Here is a 14,894-nt window from a genome sequence, read left to right as displayed (position 1 = left end):
GGTGCCCCCCCCCCGTACCTGGTGGTGCCGGTAGAGCACGGGGAAGGTGAACGCACAGATGACGCCTGGACGGGGAGTTCCACGTCACACCGGGTGCCCCCCCCCCGTCCCCTCCCCGGTGCCACCCCCGTTCCCGTCCCCGTCCCCCCCCCCCCCCCCGTCCCGGTGCCCCCCCCCTCACCCCGGTCCCGGTGCCGTACCCGTCGCGGTGCCCCCCACACTCCCCGTCTCCGTCCCGGTGCCCCCCCCCCTCCCGGTCCCGGTGCCCGTACTCGTCTCAGTGTCCCCCCTCTCCTCGTCCCGGTGTGTCCCCCCCCGGTGCCGCTCCCGGTGCCGTCCCCATCCCCGTCCCACCCCTCTCTCCTTCCCGGTCCCGGTCCCGGTGCCATCCCCCCCTCCCATCCCCTCCCGGTGCCGTCCCGACCCGGACCCCCCCTCCCGGTCCCGGTCCCGGTGCCGTCCCCATCCCCGTCCACCCCTCTCCCCGTCCCGGTGCCCCCCCCCCCCCTCCTCCTTCCGGTCCCGGTCCCGGTGCCAGTGCCATCCCCCCCCTCCCATCCCCTCCGGTGCGTCCCCGACCCGGACCCCCCCCTCCGGTCCCGGTGCCGGTCCCGGTGCCGTCCCATCCCGTCCCACCCCCTCCTCCCCCGTCCCGGTGCCCCCCCCCCCCCCTCCTCCTTCCCGGTGCCGGTCCGGTGCAGTGCCATCCCCCCCCTCCCATCCCCTCCCGCTGCCGTCCCCGACCCGGACCCCCCCCCCTCCCGGTGCCGGTCCCGGTCCCGGTGCCGTCCCCATCCCCGTCCCACCCCTCTCCCCGTCCCGGTGCCCCCCCCCCCCCTCCTCCTTCCCGGTGCCGGTCCCGGTGCCAATGCCATCCCCCCCCTCCATCCCCTCCCGGTGCCGTCCCCGACCCGGACCCCCCCCCTCCCGGTCCCGGTGCCGGTCCCGGTGCCGTACCCGCCCCCAGCAGCGTCAGCCCGTTGCAGACGGCCCCCACGTAGGTCAGCAGGTAGAAGAAGAAGGCGAACTGCGGCCGGAGCCCGGCGTCACCCCCCCACCGTCACCCCGGTGTCACCCCCCCACCGTCACCCCCCCCCCTCCATCCCACCAACCTCCCCAGTACCCCCCGTGCTTGGGGGGGGGTCCCCCCTGTCCCTCACTGTCCCCCGTGCCCCCCATGCCCTGGTGTCACCCCCCCCCCCAAGCCCCACCATGTCCCCAGTGCCCCCCACATCCCCTGTGCCCCCCCGTGTCCCCAGTGCCCCCGGTGTCCCCCATGTCCCCAGTGCCCCCCACATCCCCTGTGCCCCCCACATCCCCCACATCCCCTGTGCCCCCCACATCCCCTGTGTCCCCGGTGCCCCCCACATCCCCTGTGCCCCCCATGTCCCCAGTGCCCCCCACATCCCCTGTGCCCCCGGTGTCCCCCAGTGCCCCCTGTGCCCCCCATGTCCCCTGTGTCCCCCGCATCCTCTGTGCCCCCCATGCCCCCAGTGCCCCCCATGTCCCCTGTGTCCCCGGTGTCCCCCACATCCCCTGTGCCCCCCATGCCCCCAGTGCCCCCCATGTCCCCTGTGTCCCCGGTGTCCCCCACATCCCCTGTGCCCCCCACATCCCCAGTGTCCCCCCGTGCCCCCCAGCGCCCCCCACGCGGGGTGACGGTCACCTTGAGGGACTCGGGGAGGCTGTGGACGAGGAAGAGGCGGGCGAGGGTGCGGGTGGCGGCGACGAGGTGACGGGCCAGGCGCCGGGCCCAGCGCTGCTGCTCCTCGGGGCTCAGCCCCACTGTCCCCTCCGGCGGCGGCGGCGGCGCCCTGCGCGGGGACAGGGACCGGGACGGCGGGGGCAGCCGTTGGGGACGGGGGTGGCAGGGACACCCCGTGGGATGGGGGACGGGGACCGTGGGGACACCCCACACCATGGGGACGGGGACCATGGGGACACCCCACACCATGGGGACACCCCACACCATGGGGACGGGGACCATAGGGACACCCCGTGGGATGGGGGACAGGGACCATGGGGACACCCCACACCATGGGGACAGGGACCGTAGGGACACCCTGTGGGATGGGGGACGGGGACCGTGGGGACACCCCACACCATGGGGACGGGGACCGTAGGGACACCCTGTGGGATGGGGGACGGGGACCGTGGGGACACCCCACACCATGGGGACACCCCACACCATGGGGACGGGGACCGTAGGGACACCCCGTGGGATGGGGACGGGGACCGTGGGGACACCCCACACCATGGGGACGGGGACCGTGGGGACACCCCACACCATGGGGATGGGGACTGTAGGGACACCCCACACCATGGGGATGGGGACTGTAGGGACACCCCGTGAGACAGGGACTGTAGGGGACACCCCACACCATGGGGACAGGGACCATAGGGACACCCCGTGGGATGGGGGACGGGGACCGTGGGGACACCCCACATACATGGGGACAGGGACCATGGGGACACCCCGTGCCGTGGGGATAGGGGTGGCAGGGACACCCCGTGGGATGGGGATAGGGGTGGCAGGGCCACGCCAGGGGGACAGGGACATCAGGGGCCACCCCAGGGCGAGGAGATGGGGACATCAGGGACCACCCCATGGGGACAGGGATATCAGGGGCCACCCAAGGGGGACAGGGATGGCAGGGCCACCCCAGGACGAGGAGATGGGGACATCAGGGACCACCCCATGGGGACAGGGATATCAGGGACCACCCCAGGGCGGGGAGATGGGGACATGAGGAACCACCCCATGGGGACAGGGATATCAGGGACCACCCCATGGGGACAAGGACATCAGGGGCCACCCCAGGGCGGGGAGATGGGGACATCAGGGACCACCCCATGGGGACAGGGGTATCAGGGGCCACCCCAGGGCGGGGAGATGGGGACATGAGGAACCACCCCATGGGGACAGGGATATCAGAGACCACCCCATGGGGACAGGGATATCAGGGACCACCCCAGGGTGAGGGGACAAGGACATCAGGAGCCACCCCAGGGTGAGGAGATGGTGACATCAGGGACCACTCCATGGGGACAGGGATATCAGGGGCCACCCAAGGGGGACAGGGATGGCAGGGCCACCCCAGGGTGAGGGGACAGGGAGAGCAGAGACCACCTCATGGGGACAAGGACATCAGGGGCCACCCCAGGAGGACAGGGACACCAGGGATCACCCCAGGGGGATGGGGACATCACGGCCACCCCAGGAGGACAAGGACATCAGGGGCTACCCCAGGGCGAGGAGATGGGGACATCAGGGACCACCCCATGGGGACAGGGATATCAGGGGCCACCCAAGGGGGACAGGGATGGCAGGGCCACCCCAGGACGAGGAGATGGGGACATCAGGGACCACCCCACGGGGACAAGGACATCAGGGATCACCCCAGAGGGATGGGGACATCACGGCCACCCCGTGCCACGGGGCCAGCGGTGGACCGTGGGAACACAGAGGGGCACGGGGGGTGGGGGGGGTGGGTGCTGGGGGGGTGGCAGGGGTGACGGGGGGGGGGGAAGGGGACGTCACTCACCGAGCGGGGTGCGGGGGGGTCCGCAGGGCGGCGGCGGCGGCGCGGTGCAGGCGCAGGGGCAGGGTGACGGCCATCACGGCCAGCGCCCCGTAGGCGGCCACGCTGACGGCGCTGAACCGCGAGAGGCACCCAAGGGTGCCCAGGGCCACCCCCAGCGCCAGCGCCGAGCGCCCCGGCGCCCGCCAGTACAGCAGCTCCCGCACTGCGGGGACACCGCGCTGGCACGGGGCGCCCGAGACCCCCCCAGTGCTCCCCGGTGCTCCCCAGTACCCCTCCAGAGCCCCCCAGTATCACCCAGTGCACCTACAGAGCCCCCCAGTGCTCCCCAGTATCACCCAGTGCCCCTCCAGAGCCACCCAGTATCACCCAGTGCCCCTCCAGAGCCCCCCAGTGCCTCTCCAGAGACCCCCAGAGCCACCCAGTGCTCCCCAGAGACCCCCAGTGTCCCCCCAGTGCCACCCAGTATCACCCAGTGCACCTACAGAGCCACCCAGTGCCCCTCCAGAGCCCCCCAGTATCACCCAGTGCACCTACAGAGCCTCCCAGTGCCTCTCCAGAGACCCCCAGTGCCACCCAGTGCTCCCCAGTGCCCCTCCAGAGCCCCCCAGTGCTCCCCAGAGACCCCCAGTATCACCCAGTGCACCTACAGAGCCCCCCAGTGCTCCCCAGTGCCCCTCCAGAGCCCCCCAGTATCACCCAGTGCACCTACAGAGCCTCCCAGTGCTCCCCAGTGCCCCTCCAGAGCCCCCCAGTGCTCCCTAGTGCCCCTCCAGTGCTCCCCGGTGCCACCCAGTGCTCCCCGGTGCCCCTCCAGAGCCCCCCAGTATCACCCAGTGCCCCTCCAGAGCCACCCAGTGCCTCTCCAGAGACCCCCAAAGCTCCCTAGTGCTCCCCAGAGACCCCCAGTGCCCCTCCAGAGCCCCCCAGTGCCACCCAGTATCACCCAGTGCACCTACAGAGCCACCCAGTGCTCCCCAGAGACCCCCAGTGCCACCCAGTATCACCCAGTGCCCCTCCAGAGCCACCCAGTGCCACCCAGTGCTCCTCAGTGCCCCTCCAGAGCCCCCCAGTGCCACCCAGTGCCCCCCAGTATCACCCAGTGCCCCTCCAGAGCCACCCAGTGTTCCCCAATGCCCCTCCAGAGCCCCCCAGTGCTCCCCAGTGCCCCTCCAGAGCCCCCCAGTGCCACCCAGTGCTCCTCCAGAGCCACCCAGTGCTCCCCAGTGCCCCTCCAGAGCCCCCCAGTGCCACCTAGTGCCCCTCCAGAGCCAACCAGTGCCTCTCCAGAGACCCCCGGTGCCACCCAGTGCTCCCCAATGCCCCTCCAGAGCCCTCCAGTGCTCCCCAGTGCCCCTCCAGAGCCCCCCAGTGCCACCCAGTATCACCCAGTGCACCTACAGAGCCACCCAGTGCTCCCCAGAGACCCCCAGTGCCACCCAGTATCACCCAGTGCACCTACAGAGCCCCCCAGTGCTCCCCAGTGCCCCTCCAGAGCCCCCCAGTATCACCCAGTGCCCCTCCAGAGCCACCCAGTGCCTCTCCAGAGACCCCCAGTGCCACCCAGTGCTCCCCAGTGCCCCTCCAGAGCCTCCCAGTGCTCCCCAGAGACCCCCAGTGCCCCTCCAGAGCCCCCCAGTATCACCCAGTGCACCTACAGAGCCACCCAGTGCTCCCCAGTGCCCCTCCAGAGCCCCCCAGTGCTCCCCAGTACCCCTCCAGAGCCCCCCAGTATCACCCAGTGCACCTACAGAGCCACCCATTGCTCCCCAGTGCCCCTCCAGAGCCCCCCAGTATCACCCAGTGCACCTACAGAGCCCCCCAGTGCCCCCCAGTGCTACCCAGTACCCCCCCCCCCCCGGCGCCCACCAGTACAGCAGCTCCCACACTGCGGGGACAATGCGCTGGCACGGGGCGCCCGAGACCCCCCAGTGCCACCCAGTGCCGCCCAGTGCCCCCCCCCCCAGTGACCCCCAGAGCCCCCAATGCCTCCCCCCGTGCCCCCCCCTCGAGCCCCTCGGGGCCCTTCTAGTGGTCCCAGACACCCCCCCACCCCCCACCCCGCCCGGTGCTTCCAGTCCCTCCCAGTATCTCCACCAGAGCCCCCAGTGCCTGTCCCCGTGCCCCCCCCCCCCCCCCAGCCCTCAGCTGTCCCCACCCGGAGTGACAGCCCCAGGTGCGGGCCAGGGAGGGGAGCGCCCCCACCTCGCCCCCACCCCCCCACACCCCGGGGTGCCCCCCCCCCCACCATGGGTGCCCCCCCACCCACCCACCTTGGCCCTCCATGGCTCCCGCGGGTGCTGCCGGGGGGGGGGGGGGGGGAACAACGGATGGGGGACTTTTTTCGGGGGGGGGTGGGGGGGCGGGGGTGTCACCCCTATTTTTAGCCACCAATCCCGCCCGGGGCGCCTGGGTCCACCCTGCAACCGGACTCCCGGGTCCGTCCCCCCCCCCGCGCCCCCCCCGTCCCCCCCCCCCGACCCCCCCCGACCCCCCCCCCCCCCCGCAGCTCCCGAGGCCCTGATTGGCCGCTCACCCAGTCCATCAGCTGCCGGCGGGCTCGCTGATTGGTCGGGGGGGGCCGGGGGCAGGTCCCGGATTGGGGGGGGATCCGGGGGGGGCACCGGGGGGGGAGGGCAGGGGGCCTCCCCCGGAGGCGGAGGGGGGAGCGCGGGCGGGGGGCACCGCGGGAGCTGCGGGAAAGGAAGGGGAGCGGGGGGGGGGGGGGGGGGGGGTCAGGGGCTGGGGGGGGCCCGAAACTGTGTCCCGGGACCCCCCATTGCCCTGACACCCCCTCGAGACGCCTCCCTTCGACCCCCCCCCCCCGCGACCCCCCATCGCCCCCCCCCCCAACCAAGGGCTGCCCTAGGACCCCTCATATCCTTAAGCGCCCCATTGCCTCCCCACCCCCGAGGGCCCCCCCCCACCAGGACCCCCCCCCCCATCAGGGTGCCCTGAGACTCCCCCACGGCCTCGAGCTGCCCCCCCCCCCTCCCTCCCCGCCCCCCCCCCAGGGACCCCCATAACCCCGAGCCCCCCCCCGGACCCCCCGTACCCAGGCTCATGGGGGTCTCCTCAGTCTCAGGGCCCCCCAACTCCGGCAGGGTCCCCCCCATTTCCAGCTGCCCCTCGGGGGGGGGCGGCGGCTCCTCGGGGCGCCTGGGGGGGGCCCTGGAAGCCAAGCGGGGGTCCGACCCCCGGGGGGAGCCCCCGGGGACCCCCGAGCTCAGGCGGGGGGGGGGCGTCCCCGACGGGAGTCTCGGCGACAGCGGGGTCCCGGCTCGTTGGGGGGACCCCCCCCTCCAAAGGCGATGTAAGAGAAGGTGAGTTCTCGGGGGGGTCGCCGGGATCCCCCCCCCGCCCCGTTTTCATCCTCATCCTCCTCTTCCTCCTCGGGGGGCTCCGGTGCCTCCTGCAGCTCGGGGAAGTCCGACTCCTCGTTGCCGCCTTAAGGGGGGGGGGGGGGAATTTAAGGGGGGGGGGAGGTGTCAGAGCACCTCCATGCCCCTCCCCTTCCCAAAGTTGCACCCCAAAATGGGGAGGGGGGGGGGGGGGCTGGGCCCCGCTCACCCTCCGTGGAGTCCGGCGTGGTGGAGGCCGTGGATGGAGCCTCTTCTGCGGGGGGGGGGGCAGAGGGGATGGGGGGGGGGCTCGTGGGGGCCCCCCATGTCCCTGCCCCCCCCCCGCCGTGTCCCTGCCCCCCCCATGCACGGTGCCCCCCCCCAAAACCTGCTCCTACCCTCCCAGTCCCTATGTCCTTCCACTCCCGGTGCGCCCCCCCCCCCCTCCCCCCGATGCCCCCCCCCCGCTCCCGGTGTCCGGTCCCCCGGTGCTGCCAGACCCGGACCCTCCCGGTTCTCTCGTTCCCCGGTGCCGCCATCCGCCGCCACTCCCGGTGTCCCCCCCCGGCCCCGGTGTCTCCATCCCCAGCCCCTCCCGGTATCCCCAGCCCCGGTGTCCCCACCCCCGGTGCCCCCAGTCCCTGCCGGTACCCGTCCCCGGTACCCTCATCCCCGGTTCCCTCATCGCCCACCACTCCCGGTGCCTCCATCCCCGGTACTTCCATCCCCGGTGCCTCCATCCTCGGCCCCTCCCGGTGCCCACATCCAGCCCCGGTACCTCCAGCCCCGGTACTTCCATCCTCGACCCCTCCCGGTACCGACCGCCCCGGATACCTCCGTCCCCGAACCCTCCGGCTGCCCCGTCCCCCGGTATCTCCACCCCCGGTACCCCCATCCCCGGTGCAGCATCCCCGGTCCCTCCCGGTACCGCTCCATCCCCCCGTTATCCCGATCCCTGGCCACTCCCGGTCTCTCCATCCCCGGTGCCTCCATCCTCGGCGCCTCCCGGTGCCGCCGCCCCGGGTACACCGCTCCCCGGACCCTCCCGGTAACCCCCATCCCCGGTGTCTCCATCCCCGGTACCCCCATCCCCGGTCCCTCCCAGCTCCCCATCTCCGGTACCCTCATCCCGGTTCCCTCATCCTCGGCCCATCCCAGTGCCGCCGCCCCTCCCGGTGCCGCCGCCGCCGCCCCTCCTCCCGGTTCCCGGTGCCGGTGCCTACTGCAGTGGGCGAAGCCCAGGACCTGCCCCATGGCGGCGGCCCCCGCATGGGGCTCCCGGTTGCCCTCGGCCCCGTTACCCCCGGGCCGGCCCCGCCGCGCATCACCGCGGCGACATGGCGGGGCCCGCGGCGGCGGACAAAGGGCGGCGGCGGCGGCGGCGGCGGCGGGGCGGGGCGGGGCGGCGGCGGGCGGGGCTCGGGGCGGGGCCGCACCGGAGAGACCAGGAACCGGGCACCGGATACCGGGCACTGACGCCGGGAACCGGCACCGGGCACCGACACGGGGCACCGGATACCGGGAACCGCCACCGGGAACCGGCACCGGCCACTGACACGGGGCACTGGATACCGGATACCGGGAACCGGCAACCGGGAACCGACACGGGGCACTGGATACCGGATACCGGGAACCGCCACCGGGCACCGGATACCGGACACCGGCAACCGGCAACCGGGCACCGACACGGGGCACTGGATACCGGGCACTGACACCGGGAACCGGCACCGGATACCGGGCACCGGAGCCCCCCAGTAACCCCCAGAGCCTCCCAGTGCCTTCAAGACACGCCCCCTTCCCCCCCCCCCCAGTATACCCCAGTGCCACCCAGTACCTGTCAATGTCCCCCAGTGACCGGCCCCCCCCGGAGCCCCCAGTACACCCAGAACCCCAAACTGCCCTTCCAGTACCCTCCCCCAGTACCTCCCAGTGCCCCCAGTACCCTCCTAGACCCTCCCCAGTACCCTCCAGTGCCCCCAGTACCCTCCTAGACCCTCCCCAGTGCCCTCCCAGTGGCCCCAGTACCCTCCCCAGTGCCTCCCAGTGCCCCTAGTGCCCAGAACTGGAGAGCTTTGGGTGACACCGGGCGGACAGTGATTGGGGGGGGGGGGGGGGGGCTGTATGGGCACGGGGGGGGTCACTGAGCCCCCGCCCCTCCTCGGTGGGGCCCACCCGGCGCCGCCGTTGCCCTTTTAAGAAGGCGGAAGGGCACTCCGCCGCCGTTACCGGGAGGGGCGTGGCTTGGAGGAGGGGCGGGGCGGGGCGGGGCCACGGGTCGGGACCGGCCGGTCCTTCCCCCCCCCTTCCCCCCCCCCTCTCTTTCCCGCCGCCACCGGAAGGGCCCGGCCCGGCCCCAGCGCGTCGCCGCCGCCGCCAGCATGAGGTGAGCGGCCGGGGCGGGGGCACCGGGGACTGGTACCGGAGGGTACCGGGAACACCGGGGTTACCGGAAAGCACGGGGAACCGGTACTGGGAGCACTGGGGGTTACCGGGAGCTGGTACCGGGAGCACCGGGGTTACCGGAAAGCACGGGGAACCGGTACTGGGAGGACTGGGCAGCACCGGGAACTGGTACCGGAGGGTACCGGGAGCACCGGGGTTACCGGAAAGCACGGGGAACCGGTACTGGGAGCACTGGGGGTTACCGGGAGCTGGTACCGGGAGCACCGGGGTTACCGGAAAGCACGGGGAACCGGTACTGGGAGGACTGGGCAGCACCGGGAACTGGTACCGGAGGGTACCGGGAGCACCGGGGTTACCGGAAAGCATGGGGAACCGGTACTGGGAGCACTGGGGGTTACCGGGAGCTGGTACCGGGAGCACCGGGGTTACCGGAAAGCACGGGGAACCGGTACTGGGAGCACTGGGCAGCACTGGGAACTGGTACCGGGAGCACCAGGGGTACCGGAAAGCACGGGGAACCGGTACTGGGAGCACTGGGCAGCACCGGGAACTGGTACCGGAGGGTACTGGGGGCAGCGGGGATACCGGGAACTGACGCCGAGGAACTGGAACTTGGAGTTTGTACCGGAAAGTACCGGGGTTACTGGGGGGCACTGGGGGAACTGGGGAGCACCGGGAGCTGGCACTGGGGGAACTGGGGAGCACCGGGAGCTGGCACCGGGGGAACTGGGAGAACTGGGGAGCACCGGGAACTGTTACCGGGGGAACTGGGGAGCACCGGGAGCTGGCACTGGGGGAACTGGGGAGCACCGGGAGCTGGCACTGGGGGAACTGGGGAGTACTGGGGGAGCTGGCACCGGGGGAACTGGGAGAACTGGGGAGTACTGGGAACTGGCACCGAGGGAACTGGGAGTACTGGGAGAACTGGGGAGCACTGGGAGCTGGCACCGGGGGAACTGGGAGAACTGGGGAGCACCGGGAGCTGGCACCGGGGGAACTGGGGAGCACCGGGAGCCGTCCCGGTGATGGGTGGGACCCCCGGGGGGTGGGGGGGTGGTGACATCGGGGACCCCCAGCCCGTGGGTGTCCCCCCCACCCGGATGTCCCGCCCGGGGCCGTTCCCCCCCCCCCCGAGGAAGTGGGGGAGGGGCAGGGCCCGGACGCCTGGGTCCCCCGTGAGAAGAGGAAGGAAAAAGGGGGGGAAGGGGGGGGGGGGGGGGGGGCAACGCCCATGGGTGCCCCACGGCTGATCCTGGGGTTCCCCCTCCCCCCGGCTGGGGTTCCCCAACTCTGAGGGTCCCCCCCACCCGGGGGGGGGCTACAGATCCGGGGGGGTCCCCAGATCCCTACACCCAGGGGTGACCAATTTTGGGGGGGGCGGGGGGTGTCCCATACCTGGGGGGGGGGGGCTCGTGCCTGGGGGGTCCTGCACCCTGAGGGTCCCACCCCATGGCGGGGGGTGCCCACGCCAGGGTGGTCCCACACCCGGGGGGGGTCCCCAAATTGGGGGGTCCCAGCACCCTGGGGGTCTCACCCCATGGGGGGGTGTCCTCACGCTGGGGGGGTCGCAGCGCCCTGGGGGTCCTCACCCGTGGGGGGGGGGGGTCTTCACGCTGGGGGGTCCCAGCACCCTGGTGTCCTCACCCTATGGGGGGGCGTCCCAGCACTGGGGTCCTCACCCTACGGGGGGGGGGGTCCCGGCACCCTGGGGGTCTCACCCCACGGGGGGGGGGGGGTCCTCACGCTGGGGGGGTCCCAGCACGGTGGGGTCCTCACCCTACGGGGGGGGGTCCCAGCACCCTGGGGGTCTCACCCCACGGGGGGGGGTCCTCACGCTGGGGGGTCCCAGCACGGTGGGGTCCTTACCCTACGGGGGGGGTCCCAGCACCCTGGGGGTCTCACCCCACGGGGGGGGGTCCTCACGCTGGGGGGTCCCAGCACGGTGGGGTCCTTACCCTATGGGGGGGGGGGGTCCTCACGCTGGGGGGGTCCCAGCACCCTGGGGGGTCTCAGCACTCTGGGGGTCTCACCCCATGGGGGGGGGGTCCCAGCACCCTGGGGGGGGTCCTCACGCTGGGGGGTCCCAGCACGGTGGGGTCCTCACCCCTACGGGGGGGGGGGTCCCCAGCACCCTGGGGGTCTCACCCCACGGGGGGGGGGGGTGTGTGTCCTCACGCTGGGGGTCTTACCCCATGGGGGGGGGGGTCCTCACGCTGGGGGGTCCCAGCACCCTGGGGGGGTCCCAGCACCCTGGGGGTCTCACCCCACTGGGGGGGGGGGAGGTCCTCACGCTGGGGGTTCTTACCCCCATGGGGGTGTCCCAGCACCCTGTCCACCCAGCTTTCCCCCCCCCCCGCCCCCCCCAAGCAGCGAGACGGTGCTGTGCAGCGCCCGGGCGGCCGTGCTGCTCTACGATGACACCCACAAACAGTGGGTGGCGGCGGGGGGGGGGTCCCCAAACCCTCAGCTGCGTCCAGCTCTACCACCACCCCGGCGCCAACGCCTTCCGCCTGGTGGGGCGCAAGATGCAGCCCGACCAGCAGGTGGGGGGGGGCACCCTGGGGTGCGGGGGGGGGGCCAAGTGGCAGCCCTGGGGGGGGGGGGGGGGGGTGGGGGGCGGGCTGTGAGGCACCCCTGGGTTTGGTGGGGCTCTGAAGGGGGGTCCCCTGGGTTTGGTGGGGCTCTGAGGGGGGTCCCCTGGGTCTGGGAGGGGTGCTCTGTGGGGCACCCATGGGTCTGGGGGGGGTCCCCTGGGCTTGGTGGGGCTCTGAGGGGGGTCCCCTGGGTCTTGGGGGGGGGGGGGAGGGCCTTTGTGAGGGTCCCCTGTGTCTGGGAGGGGTGCTCTGTGGGGCACACATGGGTCTGGGGGGGTTCCCCTGGGTTTGGTGGGGCTCTGGGAGGGGGGGGGGGGGGCTCTGTGGGGCACCCTTGAGTGCAGGAGGGGCTGTGGGGCACCCATGGGTCTGGGGGGGGGTCCCCTGCGTTTGGTGGGGCTCAGGGGGGGCTCTGTGGGGCACCCTTGGGTGCAGGAGGGGCTGTGGGGCACCCATGGGTCTGGGGTGTCCCCTGGGTTTGGTGGGGCTCTGAGGGGGGGGGTCTCATGCGTCTGGGGGGGGGGGCTCTGTGGGGCACCTCTGGGTGCAGAAGGAGCTGTGGGGCACCCATGGGTCTGGGGGGGTCTCATGCATCTGGGGGGGGGCTCTGTGGGGCACCTCTGGGTGCAGAAGGAGCTGTGGGGCACCCATGGGGTCTGGGGGGGCTCTGGGGTCTCATGCGTCTTGGGGGGGCTCTGTGGGACACCCATGGGTGCAGAAGGGGCTATGGGGGTCCTCTGGGTCTGGGGGGGGGCTCTGTGGGGCAGCCGTGGGTCTGGGGGGTGCTCTGGGGGGGTCCCTTGGGTCTGGGGGTGCTCTGTGGGGCACCCATGGGTTTGGGGGTGCTCTGGGGGGGGGTCCCTTGGGTCTGGGGAAGCTTTGTGGGGCACCCATGGGTCTGGGGTTGCTCTGGGGGGGGGTCCCATGGGTCTGGGGTTGCTCTGGGGGGGGTCCCTTGGGTCTGGGGAAGCTTTGTGGGGCACCCATGGGTTTGGGGGTGCTCTGGGGGGTGGTCCCTTGGGTTTGGGGGTGCTCTGGGGGGGGTCCCTTGGGTTTGGGGGTGCTCTGGCGGGGGGGTCCTCATGTCTCTGGCAAGGGGCTCCGTGGGGCACCCCTGGGTCTGTGGGGGGGGGCTCTGTGGGGGTCTCCTGGGTCTTGGGGGGGGGTGGGGGTGTGTCCTTATGGGGTACCCCCGGGTTCTGGCCCCCCCCCCCCATGCTCCCCCCCCTTTCCACCATCCTGTGGGTGCCCGCAGGTGGTCCTGAACTGCCCGCTGGGGCGGGGGCTGCGCTACAGCCAGGCCACCCCCCAGTTCCACCAGTGGCGGGAGGCGCGGCGGGTTTGGGGGCTCAGCTTCGGGGCCCCCCGCGAAGCCGCCCTCTTCGCCTCCGCCGTCCCTGCGGGCCCCTGCGGGCGCTGGAAGAGGGTGAGTATTTTTTTTTTTTTGGGGGGGGGGGGGGAGATATTGGGGGGGGCCTGACCCCATGGCCCTCACCCTCTGTGTGTGTGTGTGTGTCCCCGTGTCCGTGTCCCCCCCCCCCCCCCCCCCCCCAAAATTCCAGGCACCCCACTGTCCTGGCCGGACCCCGATGGCTCGGCCCCCGAGGAGCCCGAGCAGCAGGAAAGGTGGGGGACCCCCAAATTGGGGGGGGGGGGGGGTGATGGGGGGGGGGTGGTGGTGGCACGCTCGGAGGGGGCTGGGGAAGGGGGTCCCCGTGTCCTTGGGGGGGGGGCTCGGGGTTACCCAGTACCGTTGGGGTGCCGGGGGGGGGTCCCCGTGTGCCGGGGGGGGGGGGGCTCGGGGTTACCCCGTACCGTTGGGGTGCCGGGGGGGTCCCCGTGTCCTTGGGGGGGCTCGGGGGTTACCCCGTACCGTTGGGGTGCCGGGGGGGGGTCCCCATGCCGTGGGGGGGCTGTGTGTGCTGACCCTTCCGGCCCCCCCCCACCCCAGGCAGGTGCTGGAGGAGCCCCCGAGCGCCGCGTGGCGGCTGCAGGTGGGTGACGGGGGGGGGTCCAAGGCTGCCCCCCCCCCCCCCCCCCCAAAAAAAAAGCAGGGTTGGGGGTCCCCTGCAGAGCCCCCCCCCCCCCAAAACCTTTTTTCCCACCCCCCCCAGGCACCCAGGCTGTGCCCGCTGGAGGTCCCCCCCCGCCCCCTGGCCCACCGCCACCCCCCGGGGCCCCCCCCCGCCCCCTGGACCCCCCCCCAGCCACGGGGGGTCCCGCCAGCCCCCCCCCTTACCGGCAGCAACGGGGGGTGCTGCTGCTGGGGGGGGGGGCCGGGGGGGGCTCCGGCTTTGCCGCCGCCATCGCGGGGGCTAAACTCAGGAAAGTCGGCAAGGTGAGGGGAGGGGCACAATTCTGGGGGGGGGGGGGGGGTAACTCGGTGTTGGGGGGGGGGGGGGGGGGGGGGCTCTGCATCACCCCCCCTTTCTCCTGGCAGGACGAAGGCACCGGCTGCGGGGGCCCCCCCCTGCACCCCCCAAGGGCGAGTCTGCCCCGGGGGGGGGACCCGGGGGGGGGGCTGATGGAGGAGATGAGCGCCATGCTGGCCCGACGGTGAGGAGGGGGGGGGGGGCGGGGGGGGGCAGTATGGGGAAGAGGGGGGACCCCCCCCCCCCCCCTCCCCTCTAACACCCCCCCCCCGTGTCCCCCACCCCCCCAGGAGGAAAGCCACCCTGCAGGGGGACAAGCCAGTGCCAAAGAAGGACGAAGACGTCACCAGCGTGAGTGCCCCCCCCCCCCCAAAACACCACTTTTGGGGGGTTCCTCCATTGGGGGGGGGCGGGGGGTGCTCCCTGTGTCCCCCCCCCCCCCCCCCCCCCCCCCATTCCCCCTGCCCCCCCACTACAAGGGGTAGCGAACTCCCTTGTCCTCACATGCTGTGGACCCCCCCCCCGTGATCCGCCTCCCCCCCCCATCCCGTGTCCACAACTTCCCCTCCCCCCCCCCCCCCCAACGTCCACACCCCCCCCCCCCAACACCCCGACCCCGACCCCCCCCCCCCCCGACACCCC

General features: G+C 73.1%; 2 protein-coding genes across 2 annotated transcripts; one reads left to right on the top strand and one right to left on the bottom strand.

The window, feature by feature from the left end:
• Positions 1 to 18: 18 nt before the first annotated feature.
• Positions 19 to 9,109, bottom strand: LOC141478229 (reticulon-3-B-like; the record flags this gene model as incomplete). Its single annotated transcript, XM_074167340.1, is given in 8 exon segments — positions 19 to 65; positions 958 to 1,027; positions 1,667 to 1,814; positions 3,546 to 3,747; positions 6,915 to 6,945; positions 6,948 to 6,989; positions 7,113 to 7,154; positions 9,056 to 9,109. Coding segments are annotated over 8 exon segments (636 nt in total), but the record flags the coding sequence as incomplete, so codon positions are not given.
• A 95-nt stretch (positions 9,110 to 9,204) lies between these two features.
• LOC141478228 (vasodilator-stimulated phosphoprotein-like) lies at positions 9,205 to 14,603 on the top strand (the record flags this gene model as incomplete). Its single annotated transcript, XM_074167339.1, is given in 11 exon segments — positions 9,205 to 9,266; positions 11,657 to 11,729; positions 11,731 to 11,829; positions 13,136 to 13,276; positions 13,279 to 13,306; positions 13,443 to 13,506; positions 13,832 to 13,847; positions 13,850 to 13,874; positions 13,995 to 14,218; positions 14,321 to 14,436; positions 14,543 to 14,603. Coding segments are annotated over 11 exon segments (909 nt in total), but the record flags the coding sequence as incomplete, so codon positions are not given.
• Positions 14,604 to 14,894: the final 291 nt, after the last annotated feature.

The sequence above is a fragment of the Numenius arquata genome, unplaced genomic scaffold, assembly GCF_964106895.1.
Source record: "Numenius arquata unplaced genomic scaffold, bNumArq3.hap1.1 HAP1_SCAFFOLD_1588, whole genome shotgun sequence".
NCBI lineage: Eukaryota > Metazoa > Chordata > Aves > Charadriiformes > Scolopacidae > Numenius > Numenius arquata.
Note: the sequence above shows the minus strand (reverse complement) of the source record. Positions and strands in the feature narration are given on the sequence as shown.